The sequence below is a fragment of the Camelus ferus genome, chromosome 3, assembly GCF_009834535.1.
Source record: "Camelus ferus isolate YT-003-E chromosome 3, BCGSAC_Cfer_1.0, whole genome shotgun sequence".
In the NCBI taxonomy this organism is placed as follows: domain Eukaryota; kingdom Metazoa; phylum Chordata; class Mammalia; order Artiodactyla; family Camelidae; genus Camelus; species Camelus ferus.
The window spans coordinates 106496254-106512984 of record NC_045698.1 but is presented as its reverse complement, the minus strand read 5'-3'; the positions used below and the strand labels follow the sequence as shown (position 1 = coordinate 106512984).

At 52.6% G+C, this 16731-nt stretch overlaps 1 protein-coding gene across 8 annotated transcripts in view; it reads left to right on the top strand.

The window, feature by feature from the left end:
- Window positions 1–16731, top strand: part of TNIP1 (TNFAIP3 interacting protein 1) — a 47466-nt gene that overhangs the window by 23513 nt on the left and 7222 nt on the right. For all 8 annotated transcript variants that reach the window (XM_032477120.1, XM_032477124.1, XM_032477119.1 and 5 more), the window contains 7 exons: window positions 2036–2227; window positions 5775–5869; window positions 7481–7601; window positions 11308–11397; window positions 13059–13124; window positions 13288–13419; window positions 15750–15878. In XM_032477120.1, coding sequence (XP_032333011.1) covers window positions 2036–2227; window positions 5775–5869; window positions 7481–7601; window positions 11308–11397; window positions 13059–13124; window positions 13288–13419; window positions 15750–15878 — 825 coding nt within the window. The remainder of the gene's footprint in view (window positions 1–2035; window positions 2228–5774; window positions 5870–7480; window positions 7602–11307; window positions 11398–13058; window positions 13125–13287; window positions 13420–15749; window positions 15879–16731) is intronic.

Here is a 16731-nt window from a genome sequence, read left to right as displayed (position 1 = left end):
GGGCTCCTAGCCCGGGCAGAGTAGAAAGGGTCAGAGAGGCCCAGACTGGCTTACAGCAGGTGATTGGCCCTTCTGTGCAGGCTCCCAGTCCCCCCCCCCCCAGGCTCCCCTTCGGGGCACACAGGGAGGAGGGTAGACCTTCCACTTCCACACACACATGCGCACACACACGCACATACACACATACGCACACACGCACACACAGCCCCCCGGCCCTGGGGTGTCCACCCAGCATCCTCATCCTGTACCTTATCCTACTTGCTGCCTTTACTCCAGCTCTGTCCTCCTGCTCTCTCTTAAAATGGCAGTCTTTTGGAGAACCATTGCAAAGGTCTTAAAGACCTTCAAAAGTCTTTAAGTCTTAAAATAGTCTTAAAGACCTATTCTCCTCCCTCCCTCCTCACTTTGAGATTTTTTTGGCTGTTACACAGGCAGTTTGTGGTCTAATCCTTCACTGTTAACCTCGGTCTCCACTGCCTCCTTCCACCAAGGATTTGGGACATAAATGTTGCTCTTTAGTTCACTGATTGCCTCTGTGCAATCAGTGCAGTCCCCATGCAAGGTCGTCCCCATCACATGGTCCTCCAGCTTGCACTGGCATACCTTCAGTGACGAGGGGCTCACAACCACATCAGGCAGCTCTGAGTATTAGAAGGGTCTGTGTTTCGTCTCCTGGAAACTTCAGTCCCTTGTCCTGTTGTGTCCCTGAGAGCTCTGCGGAGCTGGTCGAGGACCGCTGCTCAGAAAGTATTTCACTCTTATAACCTTGGGCCAGTAACTTCATCTCATTAATAGGTTCCTGCTTAGCACTATGTGCGTAATCTGTGCTGAGCAAAGACAAGACAGCCTCCATGCCCTCTGGGGGCTTGTAGGCCAGTCAGAGAGGTCAGAGGGATGAGGCAATTTATGAGGCTTAAATAGAGCATCATTTGCCACCTCAGATCCTTCGTGGAAAGAGGCAGTGGGGAAGGAAGGCAGAATTGAGGAAGCAGCGGTATCTGTTAGAATAAGGCGCTAACAATATTATCTAGGCATTCACTGAACACCACTGTGGCTGTCAGGGCATTTCCACTGCTGCAGAGCTCAGATGCGGGAAGTCACTATGAGACAGGGAGTCAGGAAGCCCAAGTTCCAGTCCTGACTGACTCACCGGGCGACGTTGGACAAGTTCCTTCTCCATGTACATTGGTTTCCAAGCCTGAAAGCGGAGGCTCCCCATGGCTCTCACTTCCTGTGGCTCCCATATATGTTTAGGGGAGGCCTGCTGAGCAGCTGAAACGGGCAGGGCTGGGAAAGACGAGCAGATGGGACACAGTGGGAATGAAGCACAAGGAGGTGTGGGGGCTCCTGCAGGGGAAGGTGGGGCCTCGGACGCCTGGGAGGTGAACTGAGCTCGATGCCATCAGCTTCAGGTGCCCCTGTGGAACCTTGGGCCCTGTCTATGGTGAGAGTGTTCTAGAAAGAGGAGAGATGGAAAGGAGAGAGACAGGGAGAGAGAGAATGAATTCTGACTGGACTATCTGGCCCAGGGTTTGCTTCTTTTCTTCTATTTTCTACTAGTTTGGGGTCCTTTGAGCTATCTAGAGCTAGGATTCTTAACCTGGCCCGCAATCCCTGAGCCAAAGGAGCAGGGCTGCACGTGGAGGGGTACCCTTTCCTGGGCCCCTGCTTTCTCATGTCAGTTCACCTGCATGAGGACCCTGTGTGGTCAGAGGGCAGAAAGGGGGCGTGGACATTTAGTAACTGAGGATTCTGAGGCCCAGTGGACAAGTGATCTACCCACAGGCACTCGGCAAGGCCTGAATGTGGGAGGCAGGTGGCTCCACGACTGGTAAGCCAGCCAGTGGCCTGGGAGTCCCAGGTCCTGCCCTGTGACTCAGCCCCAGACAGGGAACCTGCGTAACTGGAGAATTTCCCCGGGCTGAGCTGGGATGGGGGGAAACTGAGTCATGAGGAACGGGGAAGTGGAGGGGGAATGGCTGGTGTCACCTACTCAGATGGTGCTGAAGAGCAGTCTGCATTCCCCACCCCGCAGTACCTGGGCCCCCTGCCCCACGAGGACAGCAACCTAATGCTGCACCTGCAGCGCCTGGAGACCACCCTGAGCGTGTGTGCTGAGGAGCCGGACCGCAGCCAGCTCTTCACGCACCTGAGCCGCATGGCCCTCGAGTTCAACCGGCTGGCCTCCAAGGTGCACAAGAACGAGCAGCGCACCTCCATCCTGCAGGTGAGGCCGGGCCGGGGAGGGTGGCCTGGGCTGCGCTGGGCTGTGTGGTTCCCCTTCCGCTTCCTCCAGCTCTGCTGGGGAGTCCAGGGTTCCTCGGGGAGTTCTGAGGGTGAGGTTGGGGGCCCGACCTGGGCTTCTTGTTCAAGATGGTGAGCAGGGTAAGGAAGTTGTGGGAAGGGACAAGGAAGAGGAAGGAAATTGGGAAATAATGGGGTGGACGATGCAAATTTCATGGTTGGGTTTACCCGTGAGGCTCTGGCTGTGGGTAGGTCGGCAGCAGCTCGGCCCTTCTTGTTCTTCACATACAGGTGGGGAGAGAGGGGACAGAGGATGGCCTCTCGTATGTCTGCCTCACCCCTGAGGTAGGACCATCATTATTCCCACCATAGCTCTCAGAGGTGATTTTTTTTTTTTTGCCTGAGGTCACCCAGCTAGTAGATGGTGCAGCTGGGATTTGAACTTTGATCTGTCATGTCCCAAAGCCCATGCTCTCAACTCCCATCCCAACCTGCCTCCCCAAGAGAGGGAGCTTTCTTTCATAACCCTCCCTGTTACGAAAATGGGAATGAAGTCAGATTTTCTTCCTAGACCAGGCCAGGCCTTGGGCCATTTGGTCCTTGGTTCCAGCAGTGACTCTTTGTTGCTCTCTGACCTTAAACAAGTCACTTATCCTCTCTGTCCCTCAATGTCCTCATCGGTAACATGGGTCTGGAGCTTCCTCCCTCAGGGAACTGCAGTGAGTATTAAATGAAGCCTCTAGTAGCGTTGAGAACATAGTAAGTGCTTGAAAAGTGGTCAGTGATATTGTGGTGATTGGGCATCCACACTGGGAAGGGGATCTGAGCCTCGAGGGCTTGGGAGTAGGGAAAGGTTCACAGGTGGTGAAACTGAGGCTCCAAGAGGGCCTGCTTAGGCCCTGAGCACTTGTCCCCTTAGTGACAGAGCTGTAACTGGAAGCCTTCCTCCCTCCTCTGTGCCAGTCACCGCCCTGTGGTCTCACTCATGTCTGTAACATTGGAGTGACCAGTTGATGGGTGGTGGGAGGTGTTAGCTGTGTGCAGCCTTGGGAAGGGCCTGGGTCGGCAAGAGCAGGAGGGGTGTCCAGGCGGAAGACAGATGAGGGGCTACGCTGGGAGTGGTGACTGGAGCCTGGAGGGCCAGGCTGAGGGAGACAGCCTTCAGTTGTCTGTCGGCGAGGCTCGGGGATGTCAAGGCTGAGCTTTGGGCAGGTGAACCTGGTGCACTGCCCAGACTTTGAGTGTCTCCTTTTCAGCTTTGAAATGAGGACTGATACCAGGCCTCATACAAGGGGTCCTGCCAACCCGTTATTTTTATACCAGACTCCCGTTTGTTTCCTTCTTAGCTCTTCTCATAGTTTGTAATAATTTTATTTTATTAAGCGGTTTACTTACTTTGTGTTTTTCCCCTTGTGCTCCCTGCTAGAATGTAAGCTCACAAGAGGGGCAGGTACCTTGTCTGTGTATTCACCACTGTACCCCAGCGTCTGGCACTTAATACGTGCTGAGTGTGCATTTGGTGAATGAACGAATGAATGAATGTGAACAAAGGAACTCACAGAGGAGCTCTCTTAGCCCCTTTGGTGGAAAGTGATGACCTTTGTGATGTATTCTGTCTATCAGCTGCTTTGTGCCCAGGACATTTGCCCAGAGACTCGGAGGAAGTAGCCCTCTAGCCTGGAAGGGCAGAGAGCATGTGAGGCCTTGTCCTGGCCTCCTGTAGTGACCACAGCAGGGCGTTCTGTTCCCTGGAGGCCCTGCCCAGGGCCATGGCATCCTGGGTATTTGCCCAACCTGTGGGTGGAGGCAGATTAATCCGGTTCCCCCTCATTCATACACTGATTGGTTTCTTGGTTCACTCAGCACTTCCAAGGCCAGGTTTGGCACAAGGCCTCTGCTGGGCACTGCAGCCAGTCACAGTGGTTTTCTCTTCCTTCGTGTCTGAGTCCCCACCAGTTCCAGGCTGTCTCCTTCATTCAGCCTTCCCAGGTCTCTCCTGTGTTGGTCAGGAGGGGCTCGGTTTTACTGTGGAAACAAACAACTCTGAAATCTCCCTGGGTAACATAAAAGTTTTCCCTCACGTTCTGTGTGGCTGGGGCTTGTTTCTGCTCCACAGTCACATAGAGGCCCACTGTCCTGTGCCCTTTGGAATATGAGGCAGCCTCTGGGAAAAAGAGACCAGAGGACTGTGCATGGCCAAGCCCAGAAGTGACACTTGTCCCTTCCACTCACCTTTCATTGGCCAGAACTAGTCACACGATCACGGCGAGCCTGGGAAATAGATGTGGGAGAATGTCTGTGCCCCCAGCCCAGCTTACAGGCTGCCGTCTCCCTTCCCTGCTCCTTCGTCACAGGGGAAGGAGGCACTGTTCAGGGTCTGCCAGATGGAGTTTAAGCCCAGTGGTGATTCTTAATAGCGGTACAACCTCCTGCAAATTATTTCACCTGCATTTAGCCTCCCTTTAAAACAGAGTCAAGTGTGTAGCTTTGGTCCCTGTCTTCCATGCCCCCCACCTCGTTGCACTCAGGCGCGAGTCCTCAGGTGTTACCAAGTGCCTGGCAGCTCACAAGTCACTTGCACTCCTCCTGTCTTCTTCGTCCTCACAGCTCCTGAAAGGGGGGAGGGAAGGAGCAGGTGTTCCATTTTGCAGGGGAGGGAACTGTGACTCAGAAGCGAGGGAACCCTGAGCCACACCGAGGAACTGGTGAGGTTTTGACCAAGTGCCCTGTCTTCCGACTTGCCGTCTGACAACCTCTCACCCCGGAAGCCTCGCACGCTCTCCAAATTCACTAGGCTTTAGGCCTCCTAGGACTCGGGTTTTCCTGTTTCATTTATTCATTTAGCCATTTAGCCATTCAGTCTTCCTGCAGTGGAGTTAAATGACAAGCTGTGCTGGGCCCTGGGCTGGGGATCTGGCAGAAATCCCTAGGACAAGAGAGTGGTGAGGGGGTCCCAGCCCTCTGGGAGTTCATGGACTAGCAGTGGGTGGGGGGTGGGCATTAAGAAAGTAGCACCACCACTGGTTCTTTAGCTCTAATTATCACAGGTACAGAGAAGGGTGAGAGCAGGGGCTGTGAGTGAGGACAGTGGAGGTGACCTGACTCACTTGAGATGTGGGAGTCAGGGAGGACTTCTCTGAGGAGGTGACATTTAGGCAGAGACTTGAAGTAGGAGTAGAAGTCAGTCAGGGGAAGGCTGGTGGGGAAGGGCATTTCAGGCTGTGGGAACAGCAGTGAAGGAGGAGGAGGGTTGATGCTTTTTGCCTTGGGAGTCCAGAAGGCCCCTAGGCTGATTCTTGATCAGGCATCCTCACGGCTAGCTCCTGACGGAGAGGATGCATAGAGGAGCCTGGATGGGCCTCATGGTATGGCTCCTGCTGTCCCACGAGGGATTGGCTGAGGCCATGCAAAGGGGATGCTGTGTTGGGACCTGGTGTAGCTATGATTCCTCCCCTGCCCTCCAGTACCAAGCTGGATTTGGGATGCACCCCTTCCCTTACCTTACCCCCGTCTCCCTCTCTGCCCCGCAGACCCTGTGTGAGCAGCTTCGGAAGGAGAATGAGGCCCTGAAGGCCAAGCTGGACAAGGGCCTGGAACAGCGGGATCAGGCTGCTGAGAGGCTGCGGTGAGTCCAGGCTCCTCAGGGAAGGGGTGAGGAGCGGATGGGCAGGAGGAGGGCGGTGGTGCGTGGCTCTGGTTTCTGGGCTGAGAGCTCTGAGGTCTGTGCCCAGGGCCCTGCTTTGGATGTCAGGTCTCTTGTTCCTTCTCCTTGGGTACCTTGGTGTTTCGTCTCTGGCTCTTTTAATACCTTGGAGAGTACCTGTTTATAAAGTGCCTTGAGAGTTTTAGAAGGTCTATACAAGGTACACTCCATCCTTGGGAACTTGCGCCCTCAGCCTGTTAACCGGGCGGGCTGGCTGTTGGAGAGAGGGCGCAGGACTTTGCTGCCCCCTGCCGGTCACCATCCTGTCTTGCTGTTTTCCTGAGAACAGTCAGGGGTTGCTCATCTAGGCTACTGGGTCTTAATTGTGCATCAAGACCACCGAGGGTCCGGGAAGGCATTACAAGTTTGCCCTCCCCGCCCCTTCCTCCTGTGCTGAGATTCTCGTTCAGTGAGCCTGCGGAGAAGCCTGGGCATCTGCATTTTCCAGTGGGCCTCCGTGATTATGATGTGGGTGGGCCCAGGATGGCACTTGAGAAGCACTGATCTTGACTGTCAGAGCTCGGAGGGCCGTTTGAGATTATGTGGGCCAAACCCTTCATCATGCAGAGGGAGACCGAGGCCAAGGGAGGTCCAGAGGGAGTCGTGTGAGACTACCACTGTGCGGTTTCCAGGCCATATGTGTTGATTGACTCCTGGATGGCCAAGCAGTTGGAGTTTTATAGCCATAATGACTCCACCAAAAACCAGGGCTGGAGAAAAGACTCATGGTTAGGAGGCAAGAGGGCCAGTCCCCACTGTTTGACCTTGGGAAAGCCACTTTACTTCTCTGTTTTCCTTTTATTGTGTGGGAACCCAGCTGACAAATAGAATATGAAGAAATAGTTTCTATATTTCAATCGTACCTGAATCCACATCACCGTTTTTCTTATGCCTTGTATCACCCACCCTATTATTTACTCAAGAATTCACGTTAATTTGGATCATGCTTTTACTTAAAATTATTATAAAGAAAGCTTGCACTAGAGTAAATGAAAACCAGCATGACCTGCAGTAAATAGAAGATAACTCCAACAACAAATGCAGTGAAGTTGGAGGGATGGTGGTTAGTTCTGGCTGATTGCCCACTGAAGTCTCTGAGCCTGAAACCTGCGCTTTCTCTGTTAACGCAGGAGACTAGCAGGTACCGGAGAGGTGCTCCAAACCTGCAGCACCAAACTGAGACTTGGCCTCGCGTGCTCTACACAGGGAGTCTGAGGATCGTTGGAAAGGGTGTCACTTCTTCAAGGAGTGTGGTCCAGGGTTATTTAATGCAGCGTGGGTGCATCCTGAAGATCTCACGTGTTCAGACATCCCACAGTTGGGGAAACCCTGTGGTGAGAATCAGAGGCTTCTAGGGAAGCCCTGCAAAGTGGCTTAAGGATGCCCTTTGTGGTTGCGCCTAAGGGGCAGATTTCAGGCACTTGCCTTCCTCCCCAGGACTCACCTGCAACTGAGATGAGTAGTAGGTCCGAGGCCCCCAGCCCCCTCAACTCAGGGCCAGCAGTGTGACCTCTCTGTCTGCCTCCAACCCAGGGAGGAAAACCTGGAGCTCAAGAAGTTGTTGACGAGCAGCGGCAAAGATGGTGCCTCCGGGCGGCCAGGCTCACCAAAGCTGGAAGGTGCGGGCAAGAAGGAGGTAGCCCCACAGCCACAGGTATGTAGGTCAGCAGCTCCTTCCTCAGCACCCCGACTGCCCAGCCTCCAGCCACGTGAGCTCACCTCCTCCTGCTGCAGCCACTTCCACTGTTAAAAGGTTCTGGTCATTAGTCAGCCTGACAGTCTGCCTCCCTAGGTCTTACACTCCTCGGCCCTTATTCTGCCATCAGCCACACAGAGCATCCCATCCCCTGGGGCACGCGCCCAGGCTGCTGGGGACTGTGGCTCCGTGGCCCCCACAAGCCTTTTCTTCTCCAGGCTGAGTAGCTGCAGTTCCTTTGGTCATTGCTCATAAAGACACGTCATTTGTGCGATCTGGGCATATCCCCTAAACTCATTCCAGTTTGTCAAGATCTCTTACAGGGTGGCTGTAAATAACAGTTTAACTCTGATTCTCCTGGTGGAATTAGGGTGTTAGGTTGAGAAAGCCCCTGAGGGGACTCTGTTAAGCTCCTGTGATTGCGCCCTGGGGCCTCTGACATGCAGGGAGGAGGGTGTGGGCCAACTTGCAGGGCCTGTTAATGCCTTGGGCTGGCTGACTTGCCCCCTCTGCGTGGCTGCTCCCAGCACTGGCTCACATCCAGTTCCTGAGCAGGAGGGAGCTGGCTGTCCCCTTGCCAAGTCTGTGCCTTTCCCCTTCCAGAGCTGAATCTCAGCCTTTTCACTGATATGTTTTCCCCCTTTAATGAGGTTTAACGGCTGCACAGCAGGATTCAGCGTCTTTAACAAACCCCACATCTATGTAATACTAACAATTATCCTAATAACTTAATTATCCATGGCTATGTGGCAATGGAGAGTTTACTTAGGATTTGCAAATCCATTATCTGATTTGGACCTCCTTCTGCATGTCAGGAAGGCAGGGCTGGGACTCTTGCTCCATGGCAGGAGCTTTGGAAAGGGCCTGTGACATCACATCATCAAGATTCCCATATCCACCTGCTCTCAGGCAGACTGGGGGTGGGTGGGCAACATGCTGATGAATGGCCTCCTGAATCCCAGCCCATGAAGCCCCTCTCCTCTTTCATTTACCCCTCAACTCAGAGCCTGCTTTGCCTGCCTTCTTGTGGAGGTGACTTGCCGACTCTCCTAATCACCCCTGGCTTCTCGGAAGTCTGTGGGCAGGCCCCTTCTCTCACCCAAAGCCCTCAACATCAGCTCATCTCACTGGACTCCTTGGAAAGGCCAGATGCTCTTATCGCCCTGCCAGGGAGGAAGGCCCCATAGGGGGCGTGCATTGTGGGCGGTGGTGAAGCCCATACCCTGGAGTGTCATGAGTTGAATGCTGGCTCTCCCTCTTGTTGGTGCGTCTGTCTTGGACAAGTTGCATAAACCCTCTGGCCTCAGTTTCCTCCTCTGTAAAATGAGATAATAACACCTACCCCAGAGGGTGATTAGAGGATTCAGCGATGTGACATTTGTAAAGTAGATCTAACACTTGGCATGTGGTGGACAGTGAGCATTGGCCATTGCTTTTAATGGCAGCTTTGGTGCCGGCAGCCAGGTTGGCAGACTCCTCTTTTTTGTGGAGGTTAGGGATGCATCCCCAGGAGCATGACACACCTTCTTCCTCCTCCTCCAGTAAGGCTAAGCACAGCTCTCCTCCAGGAGGCAGCTGGCTTCTCGGGGCAGGCCCATCTCTCACTTTCTTTAAAAGAGGTAATGATCCCTGGAGGGCGTCCCCCAGCCCTCCCTCTCCCCCTACTCCCTGGTTCTGTGATGTGCTTACAGACCTTAGCCTGTAGGGGGCACTTGAGCCCCACAAGTTCTGCACTCAGGCCCCACCAAAGCCACAGAGGAGTGTGGAGGAGGTTGGGAAGGCAGGACATAGAATGTGGGCAGTGACTCTGGGACAGATGCTGTCAGGCCCTCAGGCTGTCAGAGGTTGGGGCCTTCAGAGCCCATCCTGACTGGTCTTCCTTGTGCCTGAGGCCCAGAGAAGGTGTGAGTCTTGGCCTACATCATGCAGGGCCTTGGAGGTAGAGCTGGTGCTTAATGTCTGGATTGCTAGCTTCGTTCTGCCATTTCACCTCAATAGTTCTTATTTTAAAAAATATTTTTTAAACTTTGTATTTTGAGATAACTTTAAACTTACTGAAGAGAGGCAAAAATAGTCCAGAGGGTGCCCATATCCCCATCCCCTTAACATCTTACGTAACCGTGGTTCAGTTAATCAAAACCAGGAAAGGAACACGGATGCAGGACTGTGAACTGAGCTACAGACTTCATTCGAGTTCACCAGTTTTTACTCATGTCCTTTTTCTGTACCAGGATTGAATCCAGGACCCCCCATTGCATTTAGTTGTCATGTGTATCTTTGGCCTCCTCTGTCTGTGACAGTCCCCAGTGGTTCTTATCTCTCACGTGCTTGAGGCTTTTGAGTTACACCGGTCAGTTACTTTGTGGGATGTCCCTCAGTCTGAGGACCACCTGATGTTTTCTCATGCTGAGGCTGATGTTTTGGACTTGGACGAGCAGACTGTGGGAGTGACATCTTGCATCATGTCAAGGGTACATGACGTCACTGTGTCTATTTACTGTTAATCTTGGTCGTTAGACTAAAGGAGTGTCTTGTCAGTTTTCTCTGTAATAAAGGGATCGATTTCCCCTTTATAATGAACAGATACTTACTCTTTTAAAACAAATACTTATCTTTGAGGAGAAACTTGGAGGCTGCAGGTGTCCTCTGTTTCCGTACACTAATTTTGGCATCCCCTGGGGGATCTCACTGGCGGTGATTTTTATTACGAACTATTCTAATGGCGATTTTGTATTTCCCTCATTCCTTCTGTTTATTCATTGGAACTCTCCTGTAAAGAGGAGTTGTTCCTTCTCCCCCATTTATTTATTTATTCATCTATTTCTTTCTATTAATACGGACTCAAGGATATTTATTTTGTTCTTTGGTTTATAATCCAACACAATCGCGATTTATTTTCTCGTTCACGTTTTTCCAGCTTTGGTGATACGAAGCTTTTTCAGGTTGTCCCCTTTGCCCATGTGACACGCCCATCTCCTTCTTAATATTATTCTGATGACCAAGCACATCCTTACTTTCTGGCCCTGTAAGGTGTTTCCTACTCACTGTATTTTCCCTGCCCCAACCCTGAAATAGACCACTTCTCCAGGGAGCCCTGTTTCTTTTAGTTGGAGAATGGCATTTAGAAACCAAGATCTGTGCTCACTGCCATTGCAGTGACGTTGCTTTGGGTCCTCTGAGAGGTCAGAGCCAGGAAATCCATGTATTCATCACCCATGCACACACATCTTTATTTGTGTATCTTTTTAAAAAAAAATTAAAGAGCAAACATTTTGTAAAATGTTTAAAAAAAAAAAAAACATGTAACACTGGCCTCCTTGGCCAGAGGATTTTTGGCTGATGGGAGTGGAAGGGGAGGGCAGCTGGCAGTGCTTAGAAGCTAGAGCCTGGGCAGGGAAAGAAGTGGCCATCAGGGGGGAGGGGGGAGGGGGAGGGAAGAGCCTAGGCGGCCCTGCCATCAGGGGTGGGGAATAGTGATCTCCATGTCTTCTGGAGGCACTCAGTCATGGCTGGGATGTGTAGCAGTGTCCTGATGGGTGGGAGGGTACAGAGGCAGGAGACAGAGGGCTGGGTCTCAGGGCTGGGCAGCCTTAAAGGAGCACTGAATGGGTGAGAGAATTGTTATTTGAGGCTTTGCTGAAGGCGCCTCTGTGCTTCTCCTCAGGCTAGTGTGACAGCAGGTAAAATCTCAGAGGTGGGGGCCTTGGGTGCGGCTGAGAAGAAGGTGAGGATGCTGGAGCAGCAGCGCACTGAGGTAGGTGGCTGGACGGGGTGGTGGTGGTCAGGAAACACCCTTCCTGCCTCCTGGGACCAGCGGGGCAAAGGCCTTCCTTGGCCTCCTGGCTCCAGCTAGTTCCAGGTCACCATGACCGGTTGCCATGGTGACCGCTGAGCCATCTGCCCACAGGTGAGACATGCTGCCTTGCCCTGGGCTCTTGTCTCTTGATAAGTCCCCCTGCCTACAGGAGTCACTCTGAGGAGGAGGCATTTGGGACATGGTCTAAAATTGTTGAGGGGGTAATTTAGAAAGGCTCCTGTGGTAAACCCTGGATGGTGGAAAGAGGTTGTGATAAGAGGCAAGTTTCTGCATCAGGAAAGGGGAGTCTGGGGTTCATCTGTCACCACACAGCTGGTTCAGGGAGAGACTGTCACAGACAGAGAGAGCCCATGCCTACTTGTAGCACTGCTTCTAATCAGCTGGGAGTCTGCAGAAGTTGGGGCTCTTCCCTTGTATCTCCTGCCTGTTCCTCCTCCGTCTCCCAGCACTGGTATTTCTGGATCAGGGTGGAGGCCTGGTCATCTCTGTTCCCTGAGCCCCTCCTCTCCACACGGCTCAGGAGCTTGTCCAGTCCCTGGGCCTTTCTGCCCTCCCTGGTCCTCCAGCACATTTGAGAGTCAGGTTCTGTTGGTCTTTTGTTTATGTGCATATTTATTTTTATTTTATTTTTGTATTGCTGTTAAGATATTTTTTTCTGATTACTAAAGTAATATAATGCTCATTATAAAAAGATCGAGAATCTCACCTGCTGGGGATGACCACAGTTGAAAAAGTTAACTGCATATGCCTCAATTTTGGCTATGTACTTACTAGTGTATAATGTTTGTAAAAATGATATCACACCTACTGCATTACAGATTGCTTTTTCCTTTCTTTTCTTAGAATTAACTCTATCTTTGAGGATATTTATATATAAAACATACTCTCTGTTCCTTTAATTCTGAATACTTTATATCATATATTAACGTTTCTGAAATTGGAATACCCTTTCCCATTATTTTATCTATTTAATGATGTTAGGTTCTTTTTTCTTCCCTGAAGGATTGTTGTTATATCAAGATTATGGCAAATACTTAGTGTCATCCTAGAACAGAGGCAATGTATTAGACACTTGACTTTCTGAAGAGCTCCCCAGTCCTCCCTTCTCTGTTTATTCTATAATTTCCTTAACTTATTTCCAATGCTCACGTTGGCCTCTAGGTTTTCTTGTTTTTTGCAATATAAACATTGCTGAGATGATCAGCAATGCCCGTATTTTTTACACACCTGTGCAAGTGCTTCTCTTGGTTACGTTTTTCAGAGTGGAATTATTTGGCTAAATAGAAGCAGAACTTGATGTTTTAATACATGGTCCCATATTACCCTGTACATGAGTGTGTGTTCCATAATTCTACACCAAAATTGTGTACTGCTTCTGTGCCTTGGTGCTAGTCTTCCTTTCCTGGCAGTGGTAGAATGTGGTGGTTGATAAAAGTGACTCCCTTTGAGGCAGGTTTTTGAGAAGCGCAGGATGGAGGCAGTGTGCATAGCCACCGTCCACACACGCTCCATGCACCTGGGAAGCTGGTGTGGGTGGAGTTGGCTCTCTTTGGTCCTTCTCTGCTCACCTCCTGCGCACCCCAATGTCTTCCCCGCAGCTGCTGGAAGTGAACAAGCAGTGGGACCAGCATTTCCGGTCCATGAAGCAGCAGTACGAGCAGAAGGTAGTGTGGGGGTGACGGGAACTCAAGGCTTGGCCCCCTGCTTCTCAGCTGGGCTCTCGGGGCCTCCCCAGCGTTCTGCATGCTGCTTCCCTCACAGCAGCCATTGAACCTTGGACATTCACCCCGGCCCTCACACGCTCTGTCTCTCTGCCTCTGAACCCAGATCACCGAGCTGCGCCAGAAGCTGGCGGACCTGCAGAAGCAGGTGACTGACCTGGAGGCTGAGCGGGAGCAGAAGCAGCGTGACTTTGACCGCAAGCTCCTCCTGGCCAAGTCCAAGATTGAAATGGAGGAGGCAAGTGTGACTGCTGGCCCCGCAGGTTCAGCTCCGGGGGCCTGCTGTCCCCTCCTTGTCATCCTGGAGCTCAGTGGAGTCAACAAGCAGGGATGGGAGGCGGGGACCGGGCTTCCGGCTCTGGCTCTCGTGCTCAAGGGCTGTGTGGCCCAAGGCAAAAGCATGTCCCTTCCCTGTGCCTCAGTTTCCCATCTGAAAACTGAGGGGGTTCAATTAGCTATTCTTTTTTTTTTTTCTTGTTTTCATACAGAAGAGCTCTTTGTTCGATTACAATCTTTAGGGAACTCTAGAGGGAAACACGAATGTAAAAGGGATTCAGCTGTTACACTTGATGGGGTGGGTGCTCTGGGTGTTTTCTGTGGGGTCTGCTGTTTGTGGGGGAGGGGCTCCAGCACTAGACAAGCTCCCTTTCATCATTCAGCAGATCATGCACCGGCGCTGTGCTGGGCACAGAGACTCAGCGGTGAGCAGTTCAGCCCCGCTCTCAGGGGAAGAGATGTGGAACGTTTAATTACAGAAGCAAATGAATAGAAGTGTGTTAACTATGACACAGGAGAAGTTACAGGGATCAGGGAGAGGGCATAAAGGGGGACCGGATTCATTCTGGGGGGGTGCCCAGGAGCAGGTCCCCTGAAGAAGTAGCATCTGACCTGTCCTGTGAGTAACTGACACCAGCCAAGGCCCTTCAGGAAAAGCCATTTGGCCTCCAGACTCTCTGGAGATTTTATTTATGTCACGATGTCTTCTCCTTCATGAGAACTGGGCACCGGCCGGGCTTTTCCCTGACTTAGAAATGGCCGTTTCCAACATAGGTTGCATTTCAGAGTTCCCTCCCGTCAGCATGTGACACCCAGGGGCCTTATCACCCAGCCTGCCTTGATGACCGCCCCGTCCCTTGGAGAAGCATGTTCGGGAGGACACTCCCTGTCTTTTCTCACGAGTATACAGTCACACCTTGGCCTGTCAGCCGGGCTCTGGCTCACGCCGGGTGTGAGACAAGTCCCTGGCACCGACACTTCCCTGTCAGCTGGGGGAAAGGTGGGATGTTTCACGACAAAGTGTGGCCCTGTGGATAAGGATACATGGTGACAGAGGCCACATTGACCCGAGAGCCTCTTAACTGGGGAGTCAGCAACGACTCCCACAAGATGGGACCAAGTCTGCCCTGAGTGATCTCTGGCTGGAAGCACATCACCAGCTAGCTTGCAGAATATTGACTAAAAGTCACAGAAGGCTGGGATGAAAACAAACCCCTGTGGCCACCTCCTAGTCCACATGCTGTGAATACATAGGTATGAAATGTCCACATGATACAGGTACAGTGAGAGGTTCCCTGGGCCATCTCCTCTCATCACCTCCATCCCCCAGTTCCAGGCCCTCCCCAGTGGTAACCACTGTACCATTTCGGTGTCTTTCTTGGCCTCTTATCTCATATACACACAAAAGTAGACGGTTTAGTGTGGGGGTGCAGCGTGCTGCCCTCTTCTATTTTAAACAATTCCTTTGGCTTGCAAGGGGGGAGAGAGCCCCGGAATTAGGAGACCTGGGTTCTTGCCTAGCCCCAGCTACTGTGTGGCTTGAGTAAGTCACTGCCCCTCTCATTTCCTGTTGTATAAAAGGGCTAGGACTTGATGCCCTCTAAGGGCCATTCCAGCTGTGGCTCTTTGCAGTGAAGCACTTTGATTGTTCCATAGTAGGTATGGAGTCAATGCTTCCACCTTGAAGCCTGCCCTGGTTTCTTTTCAGCTTAGTGTTCTCTCTGTAACCTCACGGTACTTTGCTTCTCTGTGGAGGAACCCTTTTTGCCTTATGCTGTGTTTATTTCTTTGAGGGCCTTTTCTCCTCTGGGCTCAGAGACCGTAAGAGCTGAAAGGACCTTTGGAGACCTTCGGTTTATCACTTTCTGTGCATCATAGAAGACCCCTGTGTTAATCTGGTGGAAAGTATGGCTTTTTTCTCTAGAAAGTTGCACAAAATTTTGTTCTTAGTTTGGGAGCTCACGGACCTCCTGAAGCCCATCCATGACTCATGTTATGAGCCCCTTGTCCATGGCAGATAGGTGAGCTTAGGCCAGAAAGGGCTGTGACAGTGCCTGAGGGCTCAACTCGCTGTGAGAGGAGCCAGTGGCGGAACCCAGGGCCTTTCACTCAGCTGAGCGGCCTCTTCCTTGAAGACAGGACTGTGCGGACATTACCGCTCTCACCAGAGCCTTGTGCGTGAAATCTTGGGGACTGTGGGGTGAGAGCGAGGAGAGGCATGGCTGCATTTTGGGGTGAGGCAGGCAGTCAAGAGCCCAGGGCCGCTGCTTACCAGCCCTGTGTTCCCTGCAGACTGACAAGGAGCAGCTGACAGCAGAGGCCAAGGAGCTGCGCCAGAAGGTCAAGTACCTGCAGGATCAGCTGAGCCCACTCACCCGGCAGCGGGAGTACCAGGAGAAGGAGATCCAGCGGCTCAACAGGGTGGGCACCTCGGCCCTGCTCCGTGAGGCAGGCAGGGCTTCCCCAAGCCCCGCTGCAATGCCCGCCCTATGGCGGTGTCCCCGGACCCTCAGCTCAGGAGGGCTGATTCCTGGGTCAGGGCGCGGGCACTGAGGGCCTCGTTGCAGCCCTGCGGTCCTCACCATCTGTCTTCCCCCTCCCGCATGCTGAGCCTGGTGCTCGCTCCCCTGCAGGCCTTGGACGTGCTATTCACCCCCAACGTGCCGCCTGCTCATCGTTCAGGTTTCACTTTGGTGCTGCTTCCGCTGTGAGGCCTCCCTCCCCACCGAGTCTCCTTCGGGTCCCCCCGCCTCCCTGTTCCATGTGCCTAAAGCACCAGCAGCTCCTTTCACACCCCTTCCAGCACTTCCTTGTGATGGTGTCTTGATGGTCTGTCTGCCCGTCCAGCACTGGGAGGTGTGCTTCTTCACCAGGGCACCGCCCCGGCGTGTGCTCAGGAAAAGCTTGCTGAAGGGGACGGATGAGCACAGGCTGGGGTTCCTGCCCTTGAGAAGGGGGATCCAGGGTTGGTGTGGGGGGGAGCCCGGTAAAGCAGAAACCCTCTGCTCTGAGCCAAGGCAAAGGGCGGAAAGGCCGGGCCAGGCTGGGGCTGGTTCTGGTCCCAGCTTATAGCCCCTCAAACCTCTCTGGGCCTCAGTTTTGCCATCTGAACCCTAGTTGGGATCAGGCTAGTCCTGCCCACCTTCCATTGCAGGGGTTAAAGAAGCGAGCTGACAGGAGGGGCTTTAAAAGGAAACATTCTCCAAAGGCTCAGCTTTTCCTCCTTTGAGTCGGTGTTCAGCTTTTCCTCCCTTCCTGTGTGTCTTACCTTTCC